Genomic DNA, 17,056 nt, shown 5'->3' on the forward strand with positions numbered 1-17,056 from the left:
ATAATTTGTGCTTGAATGTTATTAGTATAAGTAATAACATGATTTTAATTGTACTTTGGTATTAATAGGCCGTAGGGTGAGTGCAAGTTGAAGTATGAAAATTTTCCAAATGCTTATTTACACAAAATTACATAAATGTTATTGCTTCTTAATTTCTGATTTACATGAAAAAAAATCACAAAGTCGGGGAAGACTATATTTTAACAGCATACTCATGCCATTTGTAATTTGCACTCGTAGTATAACTTTGCACTCATGTTACATGAAAAAAGCACTAATTTTCAGCCTATTAGAAGCACATAATTTTTTTCATGTATATTAATACCCAAGTAACTGCACCACAGTACTAAATTGCTTGAAACTATGGAATTGTTTTTTGGGTTTCTAATTGTGGTCTGACGCAGATGTCCATTTAGTTTAAGGCCACTTTACCTTTTGGGAGCCTGCTAGGATGAAGCTCGATTACCAGCCCCTGTTTGGGAACATGAGCCTGTGCTCCTCCTCTTGGGTAGGAACAAAGACTGAACATGAGAGAGTGGTGGAAAGCAAGCTTGTCTTAGTGAAAATGCAAACCCATATATACTACCAAATAAAACTGTAAAATAAGAGTTTTTTCATTTTTCTGTCTCACTGTAAAATTAACACTTTTATTAATTAAAATACTGTTACTAATTTTTTTAAGAATTACTAAATAAATACCAAGTGAATGCGTCCCTCATATAAGCACAGCATCAATGTTGCCAAAAGTTCAGTTGATGGCACAGCTTGATCACTGTCTGGTGATTGTGAGCTGGTAACATTTTTTCACAGCTGAATGACAAAAACTTCAGTCTGTTTCTTAAAGTAATTTTTTGTTTGATGCACACCATTCAATACCTTTGCTATGATTTTGATAAACATTATTTATGGTCTATCAAAGGTAATGGGACATAGCTTACAGTCTACCAAGGCCTGGTTGTGCAAAATGTATCTGGTATGATCTTTAGTAAGTGAAATATAAGACAGAATATAATAAAATGTTAACAGGAAAGCTCTTTGAAAAGCTATGAAAGAAAAAAAAACAACAAAAACAAAAAAATAAATTAACTATAATCCTGGGTAAGCTCAATAGTGTTTTGAACAATCCTGAGAGACTAAATTTAAGGACGATCACTTACATGTGGCATAAGAAAAAGACCTTCTTTACTTACAAGGGACTTCTTTCTCCAGAAGGAGTGTCTGTTAAAAGGAAGCATGTGTGACCAATATTACAGAAAATATTTGACATAACAAAGTTTAAACTTTTGGCATGGTTCTAATATTTATGTCCTAAAAATACCAGTTTGTACATTTTGATGGAGTAAGAATTTACTGGCCATTAAAACATTTTGGTCCGGTAAATCTCTGTAACTTCCCACTCCATAATTGAGCTTTATTGTGATCATCTATTATTACCCGGTGTTCTGTTGCCAGATAATGCAATCAAATAATATAGAACACCAAATATGAAACCCCCCATATGTGCTGCATGACCAATGCCATCTGCAGAGTATGCCACAAATGTGCTAATGATTCCTTTACCAGGAGTTGTACTGTCTAATAGAGGCACCAAGTCACTCAGAAGAACTGTGATTACAAGCCCCAAATGGCACACTTCATACATCATTTCTTGTGTCATCTGATTGTCCCATTCTCGATCTGCTATTCCTAACCTTCGCCGCCTTCTTAGTTCAATGTATTTGTCATATAAGGAAACAATATTTGCACATGTCTCAATGGCAACAATAGAACAAATTGCTGCACTGGCACCTTTGCACGATGTTGTTCCATGAATTGAAGTAAAGGCTTTATCAAGAGCAAACTTTTGCAAGATGTCTGCTTTGTTGCCCAAGAAATCCCCAAGAAGACCCCAAGAATTTGGTGATGGTAGAACAGTCTCCCAGCGGATTTTTTGAAATATGTAGAAACAAAACTGGGTGAGATTTCCAGCAACTCCACCCCCAAAGAATGCTGCCAATAAATGCTTTCGACCAAAGCGTCTATGAACATGGTAACCATTTGGTACGAGTGTAGCAAAGTTATTGAATAGGTGCTGTTCATCTATGAAATAAAGTCAGAAAAAGAGAAATTAACAAACGTTGCAAAGATTGAAGGGTTAAGCCCCCTGTGGTACTTTTAGAGCTGTTGTCCTGTTGCAAGCCTATACACAAAGCTCTAAACAAGTGTTGAGCATGAGTTACGCAAGCAGTAGGTAGGCAGAGAAGTAATGCCCATGGCATACTAATGATTGTGCTCTTCTGCTCCCAAAAGTTGACTAAACACAATTTCTCTAAACCCAGTTGTAAGCAATCCAAGTCAAAAATTCCCTCTGAACAATGAATCTGTTAAATATCTTCAGTCTTTCCTGAATGTCTGTCTCATTTGAAAATCCAAAGGATGTTATTGTACATTTAAGAAAGTATTGGTTCTTGTTGGTGAGAATAGTGATGTCAAGCATATTGGATAGCTATGTCTAAAAACACAACAAGGTGAACAGGTATTCTCTGCTTGCACTTGCCAGCTGCTTGCATGACTAATACTTACACTCCATGCAGACTTCAACATGTTCTCACATTATTAGCAGAAAAATAACCTTTGGGCATAAGACCATATATCGAAATAAATTAAATATTACAAGTAAAAAGTAAACAACAAAACAAAACATGCTAACAAATACCAGAACACCTGAAACTATTTTTGGATAAATCTTCTTTTCACGTGTCACCAAAGGAGAGTAGAGATACAGTGACAGACCAGCAGAGATGCAGCAGCCTTTAAACCTGGGGATGAAAGGCTTTATTTCCGCCCATCAAACAAAGGTGAAGGTTGGACAGACTTTACATCCAAAGAGATCTTACATGGCTGCAGCATAATAATGTCTGTGCTCATAAGCAACCATGAAACATCACACAATCCACACAGAAAGGATGTACAAACTTCCAATTTTGAGAATTGTAACTGATAGCTGTTCATAATTTTTCTCACACTTGAAGCACCCTACTCATTTATAATTATGTTGAAATATTTATCTCACAGTGGAGGTTTCTGGGAATGTGTTTGTGTAATGAACACTCTTTAAATCATAGGCAGCCCAAGCTCCAGCTGTAAGATCATCATCTTGTGAAATAAGATTCATGGTAAAAATATAAGAGTTTGTATAGGAATATTTACAACTGCTCTTGAGAATAAAAAATAAAAATTCTCAATAAAAATACCTCACCTTACTTCCACAGCACATCGCTTGCTATCTGACCACTTACTATGTTGAAAAGAAGCTATTTTGGTGAGTCATCCATTTCTAGGTGTACTAAGGTGAATGTGTATGCGGGCTGTTAGAAAGGTCTAAACTGGAAATTTTTTCAGCAAACTGCAGCGTAGCATCAATTTCATGGGGAAGATTGAGTTTATAGTGAATTGAAATTAAACTACAGTATATGTGCTTGGATTCTGCATTGGATTTGCAGTCACCTGGTCATTTTGAGCTTAGATTTTTCACTTCGTGGATCAAGCATTCAGAAATGGAGTGTGCAGCCTTAGGCTTTTATTATGTACGTAGTAAACCTAGAAATGGATAATTTGCCAAAATAGCTTTTTTTCAACATAGCAAGCTGTCAGACAGCAAATGATACACTGTGGAAGTAAGGTAAGGTATTTTCATTGCAAATTTGACTGTATTTTTTATTCCTAAGAGTGGTTGTAAATATTCCTGTACAAACTCTTATAATTTTGCCATGACTCTTATTATGCAAGATAATCATCTCACAGCTGGAGCTTGGGCTACCTGTGGTTAAATCAAGCTAAACAGAAATCACAGCATGCAGTTGTGTTTGATGAAGCCAATATTAAGATCAAAAAAGGCCAAAAGGGTTCATGAGTTAAGAATTCTGACTTTCTGTCCAGTGTGTCTGTTTCTGAGTTATGTCAAGGTTTCCACGAAATAAACAAATTATTTATAGCAGTAGAGCAGTTAATGAATATTTATACTTTGGCCTTGAACTTCAAAAATTGCATGCCATCACATGCCAATCAAACCAACTTACATTGAAACCACAACATGGTATATATTGGTGGCATTTGCTACACGTTTGTAGCTCATCGTCAGATTGAAAAGTTGAAAAGCAACAGTGATCATTTGCGTCACTAATACAATTTTCACAACCATCGATTTATGGTTGTTGCATCACCACATTTGGTTTAAAAACCCGCTTCACAATTAAGTTGAAGACGAAGGCACAAAGTTCACGAGGTGAATACCATAGCTTACCTTGGTGATTGAAAAGGTTCGTGACAAGAGTGTGATATCGTCCTTGAGCGAGATTTTCGGGGGAGAAAGAGAAGTGATCTTTCAAAGTTGCACTCGACATGTTGAATAGGAGACCATAAGACTGGAATTGAGCCAGTGGCGAGGAAGGTTGTGCTGCAGAAACCAGGCATGGTAGCTGTAACCCTACCAGGCCTGTAAGAGTTAATGAATACTCTCTCAGATCTTTAGCAATATTTCTTCTATCCATCTTCCAGGTTCGTTCGTACTCAGAAAACCAAATAGATTACCAAATCTTCACGAAATGATTTGGGGGACTGATAACGAGCAGGCCATAACGAGTATCGTTGGGAAAGTACTTCAAATATCACGTAACGAAGCGTATCGATACTTTATTAAAAAAAATAGCCCTACAATATGTACATGTGTTTTGATGTTTAGCTCAAACATTCTTCGTTCAATACTGGAATACAAAAATATAGGCGGTATCTGGTGTAACATTTTCATTTGAAGGAATAGATATTCGACTGAAAAGTATAGTCAGCACATTGCGACATGATCTTCTGAATTAGAGTAAATCTCTCTGGAAGGGGAATCAGAATGTCTTATCTTGTTTTAGCAATTCAGTATATGAAAAATGGCACTGAATGGAATTTATAGCAGCATTCAATAATCATAAGCCATAATTTGTACAAAATACCGAATTCCCAGAACAAGTGACTGTTAATTTTTCCTGAATTAGTCCTCGTAATGTCAATCCCATAAGTTTGGAACGGGGGGAGGGGGGAGGGAGGGGAGATTAGACAGATGAAAGTGATACAAAATGGATAATTAAACACGCTCAGTCACGTAAAAATACTACTGATGTTAGTGGCAATCTATGATGGAAAGCAAACCGTAACGGCTTTTGTCTTGCCTTATACGTTGTCAATTGACAACCTGCTCTGGCTCAAATTTTATCAACGCTGCCTTGCTCATTGACTCGCTCAATCTTCTCACGATCCTCGCTGATCTTTCTCTTTTAAGGACGATAAGAATTAAGTACAGCCCTTTTCTTTTGTGCATCCTGCCGCAACTGGTATCCATTAAAAAGGGACTTAACTCCGAACCTAAAAGCAGCGGGGTACAAAGAGAAGATGACTGAAATTCTCCGAAAGCGATGTGCCAGTAAGTCGATAACCAACGCTTTTCAGCCAAAGTATGTGCGACTTCAAACCGCATGCAAATAACCTCCCTTACCAGACTAGGCCCAAATCACCGCAGACTGGAACCCAATACAACAGTATGTCGGCAACCATTTGCTCTGATGAAGGGTGAAAGTTCGAAACGTCAGCTTTAGAAACTCTTTACGGTGGCAGGAGCCCAATGGGCTCCTGACGATGGACTATTTATATGATCAACTCTTTTGATAAAACCAAAATATCTTGTAATCCCCCACCGATGCAGCATTAAAGTTTCTTCTTTCTTTACCCCCAAACTAACTGGAGTACGACTCTCGGGCTTGAAAAAATGATGTTCATAAAACCGTATGGTAAGAGAAGCCTCAACTAACTGTGCTCCGTTCCTTTTAAAGCTTAGGGCAGAACTCAAAATTAAGCGTAGTCTTTCTCCCTACTTCGTGAATGTTCTAGCCACTTAGTAAACGGAAGGAGCGCAACGGTGCAGCCAAAGGAAGACAGAGAGTTGAATAGTGAGCACCACTAAAAAACTTTCAGGGGTTCTTAAGGTCCTAAGGATATTTAACACCAACTTAATCCAACATTTTTGCATTAATAATTGTTATGGGACAACATGAAATAACACAGGATAATTTTTTTCTGGGAAAGGTAACAGTCAAACAAAAGATTGATCAAACATGAGTCACGTTACTGCTTTAACAAAGACAAAACATCAAGAACAAGAATTTGTCCAAACAGGAGACTTCAAATAAACCAGGCGAATAAATTAAACAGAGTGTGCGTTGACGGGGAACTTAAAGATCAGACGCAAAACAGAGATAGCGTTACCTAAAGTAATAATCAGACACGAATGGGACTGCGCACCACCGAAAGATGTACGGCACAGAACGGAGTGCGCTATCAGGAGACGTAACAGTCAGACACAGAACGGAGCGTGCGCTATCAGAAGACGAATTAATTAGTATAGGTAATCGCAAGGAGCCGAGCAAAATTAAGGATAAATATTGCCTGTGTTTTCAGAAGCTGCAGAAATTGCCGGAAAATCGAAGAGCTTTCTACAGGGAGAGGTGACGATCTGGCTAACTAGAGACGTCACATTCATTTACAAAACAGAGTGTGCGTAATCGGAAGATTTCACAATCAGGGAAAAATCGAGCAGCACACTACTGCGAGACGTAATAATAGAGCACAAAACAGAGTGCTGCTAACGGTAGATGTAACAATCGTATGCAAAAGAGAAAGCCCACTTTTGAGGAGACGAAACAGTCAGGCACAAAGTCGAAGTGCACGCTATTAGGAGACGTAATAATCAGGCACAAGTCAGTATGCAAATTATTACGAGACGTAAATCGAAATTACACGCCCGGGAAACATAGTAATCGGAGAGAAAAACGGAGTGTGCGCTAACTGGAGACCATAGTCACGCATAAAACGGAGTGTACGCTATCAGGAGACGCAACAAGCTGGCGCAAGATGGTGTGAGCGATATCAGGAGACCTACAAATCTGGCACATTGAAAGTAAGTGAGTGCTATGCGAAGACGTAATCAGTCAGATACAAAAGAAGGCAGGACACGGAATGCGCACTATCGGCAGACATAACAATCATGCACTAAACGAAGAACTCAGTACCGGGTAAAACTCCGGCACAATCAGAGGCAAGAAAAAGAATGATGATATGCTTTTGACCACATTTAAATTGCTTTGTTTGCATTAGATTACATCAGAGTCATCACTATCTTGAGACATGTCAGCTTAATCCTTCGGTGAATTATGTTGGGCGCCATGTACCGGCTTTTCTGAAAGACGCAGTTGATAGATCATCATCGGTACATCCCGCTGTCTTACCATTGAAAACTTTCTCACAGTTGCTTGCGACTCATGAAAACTCGTGGCTTCTATCGATTCTTAAATGGGCACAAAATCTGAGGCACGAGGTGCACTATATGCGATGATCTCAGTAGTACATCTTAATCCTTTTAAAAATAAAAATACTTTATTTTCTAAAAATAAACCACAGGAGTATTAACCTAAAGACATGGTTGAGCGCATTCTTTGTTAAAGACGTGTCTCGCTATTATTTCAGAACCGTTGTGGTAAGATGATATCTGGCTAATTCCTCGGTTGAACTTATTAAAGAATCAGCATAATTTAACTGCGTTTATCGTATGCATCCCTCCATGTATCTCCATTCTATATCATTTATAATTCTCACATAAACTTAACGCCTTGAGGACTTTTAAAAAACAAGCACCACAAGCGTTATTTAAATACATTTATATAAAATATATGAAATAACCTAGTTATCATTTTTTTTAGGTTCGCGTTACATTTAATCAAGTCCTACACCCACCAGGTAAAGAGTTACATTATTTAACTTTTTTCTGTAACTTGAAGGTCATTTTGCTTTGCAGCCATAACATGACCGCTGAAAAGAACGAGTACAACTTTGAGGATCGTGAAAATGAAACTATTAAATTCATCAACTATCGAGTTGAGTCGGCTTAATTGAACTCTAAACGTACGCCTCTCGAAGCGTTTGTTGCCCACTCAGTTCATTCTGACTAAGATCGCCGATTCCTTATGAAGCTAACGAAGTATTTTCCGGCTGACAAAATCTTCATTTACCTTAATGCGTTTTTGAAAAAATCGTACTCTCTTAAACTTGGCTTCCCCGCAAATTCTATGTGAACATGTGCGGAGGAAGGCAAGGATAGTTTTTGGAACAGTACACTGCCTTAAAAAGCAATTCTCAAATCATTTTGAAGAGTAATTTTAAATCGCTTAGTTTTGCTTCATTTCTATATGCTATCCAAAGCCCCGTTTGTTCAAGGGGCGGATGACGCTATCCACTGAATGAACCTTGATCCAGCGGATACCGCAGTACGTTCTCTAACTCTTATTTGTTAGGTAGTTATCCACCTTTTGAACAACTGGACCCAGATGCAGAACTAAAACCATCAACCCCTTAGACACTTGTGATTCCAAGCTTAGTCAAGACATTTGTTCCCATGGGCCTCTTGTGATCTTTACCTTTATTCTAGAGTTCCGGTGAAGGGTTTATACGGTCAGTCAAAATACGCTCTGATGAAGTAACAAACCACCATTGCTAAAACTAAAAGAAATGTCTGCAAGTTTTATCCTAGCACAAGTTTTTGATGTCTGGGTCAGACGGGTTAGGTATACTTGGAAGTCTCTGCTCAGCACCAGCTTGAAGAATTTTCTGAGCCTCTTTTCTTTGCTCCATCTGGAGGCGTTTGTAAGGAGGGTTGAAGCCATAAATTATCAAAATTGCCATAACAACAGCCGCTGACGTCATAAAAATCATGGAATACAGATAATCCGGAACTTCTTTGTCGCCTGACTTCTGATGACACTTGGACTTTTTGAAAACTTTGGGAAATGCTAAAGCTTGTGAAACTAATATGAATATTACCCCAGTGGCTTGACTGTGAAGAAGAAATAATAAAATTCTTAGGTTAAAGTTATACCCTGTAAAGTAGTGCTGACTCTTTGTTAAGTGACTGAAACTGTTACAATGTGCATAAAGCAACAAGGGGATGATGGCCAGTGAGAGTGTTGACCGAAAATGGCTCATGGTCATGAGTAATCAACTTTGGTTTGCATCAAATTGACTTGTGTCAAAACCACTTTGTATCAAAATGACTTGCCTCTACCTGGACAGTCACACCACACAACCAAGAGTGCAGACTTGGTGTATTCTGTCAATCAGATGTAAAACTAATCACCAGTGAGAGAAGAATACCAGAGCAAGTTTTTTTTAGAGAGAGATGTTTTTCATCTGTGAGGGACAATGAGGAATCAAACCTCAGACCTTTGGATTCTCAGCTCCTGAATGTTCCACCACTGAGCCACAGAGACTCTATGGCAAGCAAGGCCCATTACAAAGGTTCTCCATTACGAACTTTTGTTGGATAACACACTCAGATGTTTTGTTTGAATGAGGGATCACAAAAGTTGTCATTCAATATTAATTGATTGCTAGAGTCAGGGAGGTCAGGATTGTGTATGGGACAGTAGTAAGTAACAACAACAAAAAAACCACCAATATACCCTGCCATCCACAGCAGCCCAGCACTTGTTGCTTCAGCCACAGGATAGGTACACTCTACTCCTACTTCCAAACAGACTGGCATGAGGGCAAATGAAAAAAAACCAAACAAGCCACAGGTGGCCACAACAAGAGCAGGTTGACCAGGCTTGCTACTCACCTAGTGAAAATTTGAGAGCATTGTCAGCATTATGTAATAAAATATGTGGTTATTGTTTATTGTAGTGCAGGATAGGAGATGAACTTTAGTCTTTTGTCTCACCATTGAGTCACTTTGGATGTTGATCACGACATTTTGACTGCAATACTGCTAGTCTTCATCAGGCAATGACATTGATTTATAACAAAACAGTGCATATTCCTTTTGGAGCGAGGTTAAGTTTATTTATCATGACCCTCACTGGTACACAGGTAGGGTCAAAGAGGCTATCCATATAGGACTTCATCCCAACAACATCAACAGGGATAGTGGAATCAAAATTCCTGAAGCTTGGATACCCTTGATCAAACAACACAACAGCCTATCAATGAGGACCAATGAGGGAACACCATTCAACAACCAGAATTATAATGAGGATCAAAATGCACCAATAGCAGCAAACCAACGTGCTACACATGGTGACGTGCAAACAATCGACCTCATCACCTGATGAAGACTTGCAGTACTGCAGTTGAAACGTCACAATCAACATTGAAAGTGACTCCATCATGAGACAAACAAATAAAGCTCATCTCCTATTGTCATCATTAATTAGTACAGGCCATAACATGATTTCTCAAAAGACATGCCATTTGGCATTATTAAGCACAAGTAAACTTTTCAAAGCCAACAAAATTGCAATTTTTAGTCTTTCAAAAATTTTGCAAGTGTTTATTAATACTAAATTGCATGTTATTACTCATTCATAAATTAAATGAAGACAGATGAAATTTGACAGCAACCATGCTATTTGAAATTTGCACTCAAATTACAAGAAAAATGCTCTCATTTTCAGCCAATCAGAAGCACCTATTTTCATGTATATTATTACTTTTTAAATCTGTATCTTGGATTTCAGTCATCATTATCCCTTTGACCCTCTATGAGCGACTAGCATCTAATTTCTCCCTACAATATCCCCCCCTGACTCAAACATAAAGGTCATGAGAACAAATGAAAGTGTGGAGAACTTGGAAGCTGATGTTAGGGTGTAAAGGGTTTATAATCTAGTGGATAGCAATATCCACCATTGGAACAACCATGTGCTGGGCCCAGTTGTATAAAGGGCAGATAATGCTATCCAATGGATAAATTACTATCTGTTGGATAAGTTTTCACAAAACATACAGGGCTATCCACCAGATAGAGATTTATCCACTGGATAGTGTTATCCACCCTTTGAACAATCATGTCCTGGTGTACAACTTGAACCATTTATGCTGGTCTAAGACAATAAGGCTCCACCCTGTTACAGGCAGCGGTGAGGACAGCTAACAATGTTAACCCTTCAAGGCATCAATTACTTACGTATAAGAGTAAACAACATGATACTGCAGCCAGTGCATATGAAATCTTTGCTGTCTCTTTAAACTTCTTGGTTTTGTCAACATACACACCAGTGAATCCACCTCCCACCAGACCAACCGCTATCAAAACAGCACCTGCTGTTCCTGCCATGTCCTTAAACAACAATCAAAAGACAATTGCTATCAGAAGCTAACAACAGACAGAGTGCAGTGTTGCACCATTGCACATTGTGTGAAAATATTTTGGTTCAATGTCATACCATTTCATTTCTCTGAAAGCCAGTTCTAAATATTATATTCTACAATTTTTTTACAGTCAAAAGAGTTTGATAACTTATTAATGTGTTTAACTTCCAAGTGACAATAACATTTTCAGATTGGCTTGGAATTTTGATGAAGTCTCATATAATAAAATCCACAAACACAACAGCTTATGAGAACAAAGGAAAGTTTAGAAAAACAAGTGTATTAAGAAGTCAGACCAGATGGACAACAGAAAAGTTTTTTTGCCTCTTGTAAGGATGGTGAAGCAATAGAATCCACTTTCTATTGGTTTGCTTTAAGTACACATGATCCAAAAGTTTGTAAATCATGTGCCGGAGGCATGGAAAAAATTAATATAATGTCTGGTATGTTCTTTATGCTTGTTATTTTAATAACCCAGGACACATACTGCAAAATCTTCATGACAATACTTACATCACTATATCCTCTGGGGCAGATAACTTGTTCTAAAATTGTTGTAAGGCAGGTAAAAAGGCCTATCCCAGAACCAAACGTCACCAATAACACTAGATAAGGTTTGTTCTGCAAAAGCTGAACAAAAATGCAGAAGTTTCTCATTACAAAGGGTGAGGCTATGTAAACATAAGATAGTTGTCAAGATTTAAAAACAAATTTCAGTGGTATAATATTATGTCTTTAATAATGTGAGACAACAAGAAACAGTTTGAAGTGGGCTTCTTTCCTTATAATATTTGGGTAAAGTGGAAATTGTCAAAAGGGGTACAATTTGAAGAGGAAGAACTTTCCAGTTCAGAGAGATATCAGCTTCTCAGAAGTTTAAGAGGTCAAGATTATGTGGTATCATGGCCTTAAATTGGTGCCAATTCAGGGGTGCTGCATGTCAATGGGAAATGTCTACCTTTGGGAAGTGAGTGACAATACTGGATTTGGATTTGGGATTTGCCTGTTTCATCAACCACTCCAAATGAGACATGTAAGCATGTCTGCAATGAGTAGGAGCATTCTCATCAAAGCCTAGACATGTTTTAAAGTTGTCTTGCTAAAGATGGTTGAGAATCATTTTCTTCATTGAAGCTGCTAAAAAGGATGTTGTCAACTTCAAATTTAGCATATCAAAAATACAAGTTAGCAATTACTTGAATCCTACTCAAAATTAAGTATTTCAGTTCTCTGTTTCTGATTGTAATTCAGCTAAATGCAATTGAACTAAACATTTTTTTGCTGGTGTGAATGGGATAAGTAGTCACCTAGTATAGTCAAATGACAACAAAAATGGAATATTTTTCTAAATACATGTATTTCTGGTTCTTAATATGTGATAAAATACTCTTCCACCACAAAGTAGTGTAATCATATACAGCATGTTAGAGATAGAGTTTTAGTATGCAATCATGAGTTAAGGCATTGCTAAAGTGCTTAATAGCAAAGGATGTTACTGGACAAGGGCAAAGCAATATACAAGTAAAAATTCTATCAGACCTTTTTGAGACCCTGAAAGAAAGGCTCTGATGATGACTCTGCTGATACTGTGGGTGGGGTTGGTGGGGAGCTACTGCATACTCCAAAGGTTGCCATGACAACACCAAGGAAAGCAGGAATTGAAAACATCTCCAACTGCAGAAAAAAAATGAAGAAAATTCTCAGAAACTAAAAATTGAAACCATGATCATGAATCAAGAACTAAGTTTCAATAACATAAAAAAACACTTGTTAACATCCATGTTTTCTTCCAGTGTTCTCAAAGTCAACTTACTGCTAATTTCCCTCAAAAAAAATTGACTGAACAAACATGAGTAACAAATTGGTGATATAGGTGTACAACTCAAGAAATGTATTACTTTACAAAACAATTAACTAATTCCTGTAAGGATACGAATACTGAAAGTCTAGTAGCATTCAGTAATTTTTAGAAACTGCATTTTTTAAAGAAACATACCATAAAAGGAATGTCTTTTTCATTATTTATAATTACAGGAGCCAGTGCATTAGCTATCATAACTCCCATGGGATTGCCTAAAATTAAAAACCAAATGACAATTAAAAAAGGCTAACAACAAATTACCAAAGTTATAAAAAATGTACGCCAGTTTTATCATTACATGTCTCTTAATTGTAGAGGTACAAAAATTTGTCAATTAACCCTGTAATTCCCAAAAGTGATTACAATCTAAGTTAACCCTCCTTTAAATTTAGATATACTACCCTGCACCAGGATCACATAAAAAGACAAGCTTATCAGCTTAAGGGCAGGTGTAATAGCTTGAAGTGTAAGACCAAGTTCTGATCTCCTGTCTTATCTACATGGACAGTCAGTGAGGAGAATTACTAATAAAATGGATCTGGGAATTGCAGGGTTTAAGTGATCTGCTGACAGTAGTTCATAGCTAGTAAGTGACATGGAGCGTCTTGGTAAAATATTTTTTCATTTCATCAGGTTTTCATTTAAATTTGAGTCTACCTCAACTTTCTGATGTCATGTACATGCACACAAGAATCAGTCTGTCACAGAACTAGTTGCATTGACATGTCAATTAAACCTTTTAACTCCCAAGACCTGACTGTTCATTTTCCCATCTAGCTACAACACATTTCCTTAAAAATTAGTTATGAGAATTTGGTGTTACATCAAGATAACAACTTATTCCAGATAAATTTGAGTATTCTCATTAATTGTTTGCTGAATAACTTATGAATAACAATGGGAGAAGTTACATGTTGATCACCATTGAGAGTTCAAGGGTTTATAGGTTCCAAAACTAATGGTCAGACACAAGAAGTACCACCAGTTTCAAAAGTCTTCCTCAGGGAATTTGTGGCCTCATGAGAGATGTGAAAAAAGATGAGGTTCATTAAAAATAAAACTCACTAAGAGATGCTATCATGTTTGCTGTGGCCCTCTCATCTGCTCCAAACCACAGGGCTGCCAGCTTAGTAGGAGACCCAAGGAGAAATGGTTGGGCAAGTGAAGCTGAAGTTTGACCAATCATCACTACAATGAATTTGATGTTGGGAAGGACAAAATCAAGTCCACTGAGAATTCTAACACCTGCACCGATGGCATTCAACCATGCACCCAAAAGAATCTGGTAATTAAGAACAAAATGACCGTGAAAATGATAACAATAGTGACCATCTGATGAACAAATGATCCTTGCAAGTGAAGAAACAATTCTCACCTGGGAAGATCATTTCTCCATCTGAATTTCATCTGCAGGTGAAATTCTGATGTATTTCATCAACATTGAGAATGTTGGCAATGGTATTGTAAACAATAACAGTAGTCCTGCCAGGATTTTGCCCTGAGACTCCAAAAGCCCCCCACCATAGAAAAACCAAAGGGGATGAAACAAATACTAGATTAGAAAAAATGGCATGAAATTGGAGTCATACTCTTTCTTTAAAGAAATTCCTTCCCTAAAAGTGCTCCTCTTCACCCTATTCAATCCCATGTGGCAAATCTTTCATCCTTTTTTTAAGCTTTTGTAGTCTTAGGAAAGACAGGATCTATGCCACACCATGATGCTCATTGTTGTATTTGTTCACAGCAATTCAATTCCTCACTCTAGTGGTCTGTTACTTGATACAACTATACTTGTAATGAACATTCAGAAAAGACTTTGATTACATAATCATTTTGATTTTATTTTAAGTAGGAAAACAGTTCTGTCTTATTTCTCTGTCAAGTTTACAACCCAATTTTCATAGTGTACTATTGTTCACAGTTTGAATTACCTACTTGGCTAGCATTCCTGATATACCAGTTTGCAATTGTACATGTGAACTACACCCTTATAGTGGTATGCCCCTTAAGTATTAAGTCAGTTGGAGTAAGGAGGTCGGCGGAGATAGATCAGAGTTTCTTTTTACATAAGATTGTTCCAGTTATGTAACATTGCAGTTTCTCTAAGCCTGTAAAGACAGGATCAGACGTAAGTTCCAGCCTTTTGTATTCAGTTTCCTTTCCTTTTCAATTTCACTTGTTTTGTGATTAACCTCAGCCCACTTTTTAATCTTGTACATTGTAATTTCCCCTTTATAGTTTTCACTGCATGTGTATGATAGTCAGATGATAGCATTAAACATTGTTGAATCAACTTGTGTTACTGATTCTTATACAGTGGTTGACACTCCCCAAACTCCAGCACATAACACCCTGTGTCCGCTGCATTGGGTGCGCAACAATACTGACCTGATTTACTATGGCAGTCAAGGTAACTGATCACATTCTAGTAACAAACATAACTAATGTACCAGGGTAATGAAGTATTTCAACTGAGTTAAAAACATAAATTGGCCACTGTAAAGAGTTTCAAAGCTCACATTTCTAGTGTTAGCCCTTTGTCAGAGCAATTGGCAAATGGCTAACACTTGAAACATCAACTTTGAAACTCTTTACAGTGGCCAATTTACTTATCAACTCAGTTGATAATACTAAATGACCCTGTTATACTCTCCTACTGATGCAGCACCACAGTTTCTTTCAAAACTTACCCCCTTTATTAACTAATTAATGTACCAACTCTTACTTATTGTACTTACCCCTGTTCGTAAACCAAGAACATCAAGGATCCAAACTGCCACCAAGCCAAACAATAAATAACAAAGAAGGAACACAATCGAAAGCCAGTTTATGGCATTAACACTCTCACCATAATATGAAGCTGTGTAGTCAGCCACAGGGGCAAAACTTAACCACAACTAAGTCAAGAAATAAAATCTGGTTTAGTAAACTTGTTAGAGGTGGTAATCAAATTAATTGACAAGTTGCATATCTTATAAAAATATAGTCTACGTTCTCAGCTAAGCTTTTTGAAATTGCCCCTTTTCTTCCTCCACTCTAAGCCTCTATCAGTGGGATGAGCCATACCATTTGTGAAGATGTTACAACAGGAAAGGAGATACAGAGTTATCAATCTTATCTTAGGAGGATAAAGGGCCATAAAATTTGATGCACAGCTGAAAAAAGCTCACTTTTGGTAGTGCAACATTAAGTTTAGTGATTTGGACAAAGCGACTTGTCATCACCATTGACATGCAAGTACTAAAAGCAAGTTATCAACATGAGAATTGACTCCTTTGCCAAAATGAAGGACTATCTATCAAGTGTCTGATGTATCCTATAGTTACAAAATTAATGTTTACATAATAAATTTTTCGTAGATTTGACGTATGTCAAAGATAAAGCTGATACAGATTGGAATCTTCTGCCGATGTACTACACACGAGCTAGAACGAAAGCCTGACTAAGTTTAGACTGAAATTTTTTTCTTTAGTCTAAAGCTGATACAGATTGGGATCTCCTGCCGATGAACTACACACGACCTAGAATGAAAGCCTGACTAATTTTAGACCGAAATTTTTTTCTTCAGTCTAAAACTGATTTCAGTCCTTATTTATTTTTTTGTGAAGGGCAAACTACAAGCAAGTTCTAGTTATAAGAGATCTCGATGGCTCACCATAGCATTGGAGACATTCAGTACAAATAGGACAAGGAGCATGTACCATCTTCTGCGATACAATCTGTACTTTGAGGATAACTCTCTCGATTTGGATAGCTCTAAAATCCTTTCCCCTTGAGACAAGTTTCTGGAATAAATAGTGGATCTTGAACATCCAGAGTGGAGTAGAGATGCCTTTTCGTCGTTAGGGTTCATTTCACATTGATTTAAGAGGAAGATTTCAAAGAAATCTACTTGAAGCCCATCGAAACCATTTCAGTGTCACGCGACAAAGCGGAAGTTTGCCAGGCGTATCTGTCATTCGTGGAAGTTGCAGC

General features: G+C 37.5%; 2 protein-coding genes across 3 annotated transcripts; both read right to left on the minus strand.

Moving 5' to 3' along the window:
• Positions 1-195: 195 nt before the first annotated feature.
• On the minus strand, positions 196-4,625 carry LOC113666399 (uncharacterized). The gene is made up of 2 exons (XM_027182215.2): positions 4,283-4,625; positions 196-2,079 (listed from the first exon to the last, which is right to left on the minus strand). Exons 1-2 carry the CDS (start codon positions 4,527-4,529, stop codon positions 1,421-1,423), a joined length of 906 nt encoding a protein of 301 aa, XP_027038016.2. The 5' UTR covers positions 4,530-4,625; the 3' UTR covers positions 196-1,420.
• Positions 4,626-7,433: 2,808 nt separating this feature from the next.
• Positions 7,434-17,035, minus strand: LOC113670712 (solute carrier family 49 member A3). 2 transcript variants are annotated; one of them, XM_089195140.1, is made up of 9 exons: positions 16,737-17,034; positions 15,820-15,978; positions 14,147-14,363; positions 13,217-13,293; positions 12,760-12,894; positions 11,734-11,850; positions 11,036-11,188; positions 9,531-9,688; positions 7,434-8,905 (listed from the first exon to the last, which is right to left on the minus strand). In XM_089195140.1, exons 1-9 carry the CDS (start codon positions 16,932-16,934, stop codon positions 8,599-8,601), a joined length of 1,521 nt encoding a protein of 506 aa, XP_089051266.1. In that variant the 5' UTR covers positions 16,935-17,034; the 3' UTR covers positions 7,434-8,598. The 2 variants fall into 2 exon arrangements, with proteins under 2 accessions (XP_089051266.1, XP_089051267.1); XM_089195141.1 differs by lacking the exon at positions 9,531-9,688 and having other exon boundaries at positions 16,737-17,035.
• Between the last annotated feature and the right edge of the window lie 21 nt (positions 17,036-17,056).

Source organism: Pocillopora damicornis, chromosome 2 (assembly GCF_964200805.1).
Source record: "Pocillopora damicornis chromosome 2, jaPocDami1.2, whole genome shotgun sequence".
NCBI lineage: Eukaryota > Metazoa > Cnidaria > Anthozoa > Scleractinia > Pocilloporidae > Pocillopora > Pocillopora damicornis.

Coding starts and splice junctions, on each gene's coding strand:
- LOC113666399 (XM_027182215.2), bottom strand. CDS start 4,529: ATGGATAGAAGAAATATTGCTAAAGATCTGAGAGAGTATTCATTAACT. Junction 2,080..4,282: donor GAACCTTTTCAATCACCAAG/GTAAGCTATGGT, acceptor TTTATTTCATAG/ATGAACAGCACCTATTCAAT.
- LOC113670712 (XM_089195140.1), bottom strand. CDS start 16,934: ATGAACCCTAACGACGAAAAGGCATCTCTACTCCACTCTGGATGTTCA. Junction 15,979..16,736: donor TGAATGTCTCCAATGCTATG/GTGAGCCATCGA, acceptor TTCTTGACTTAG/TTGTGGTTAAGTTTTGCCCC. Junction 12,895..13,216: donor AAAAAGACATTCCTTTTATG/GTATGTTTCTTT, acceptor TTTTTTCTGCAG/TTGGAGATGTTTTCAATTCC.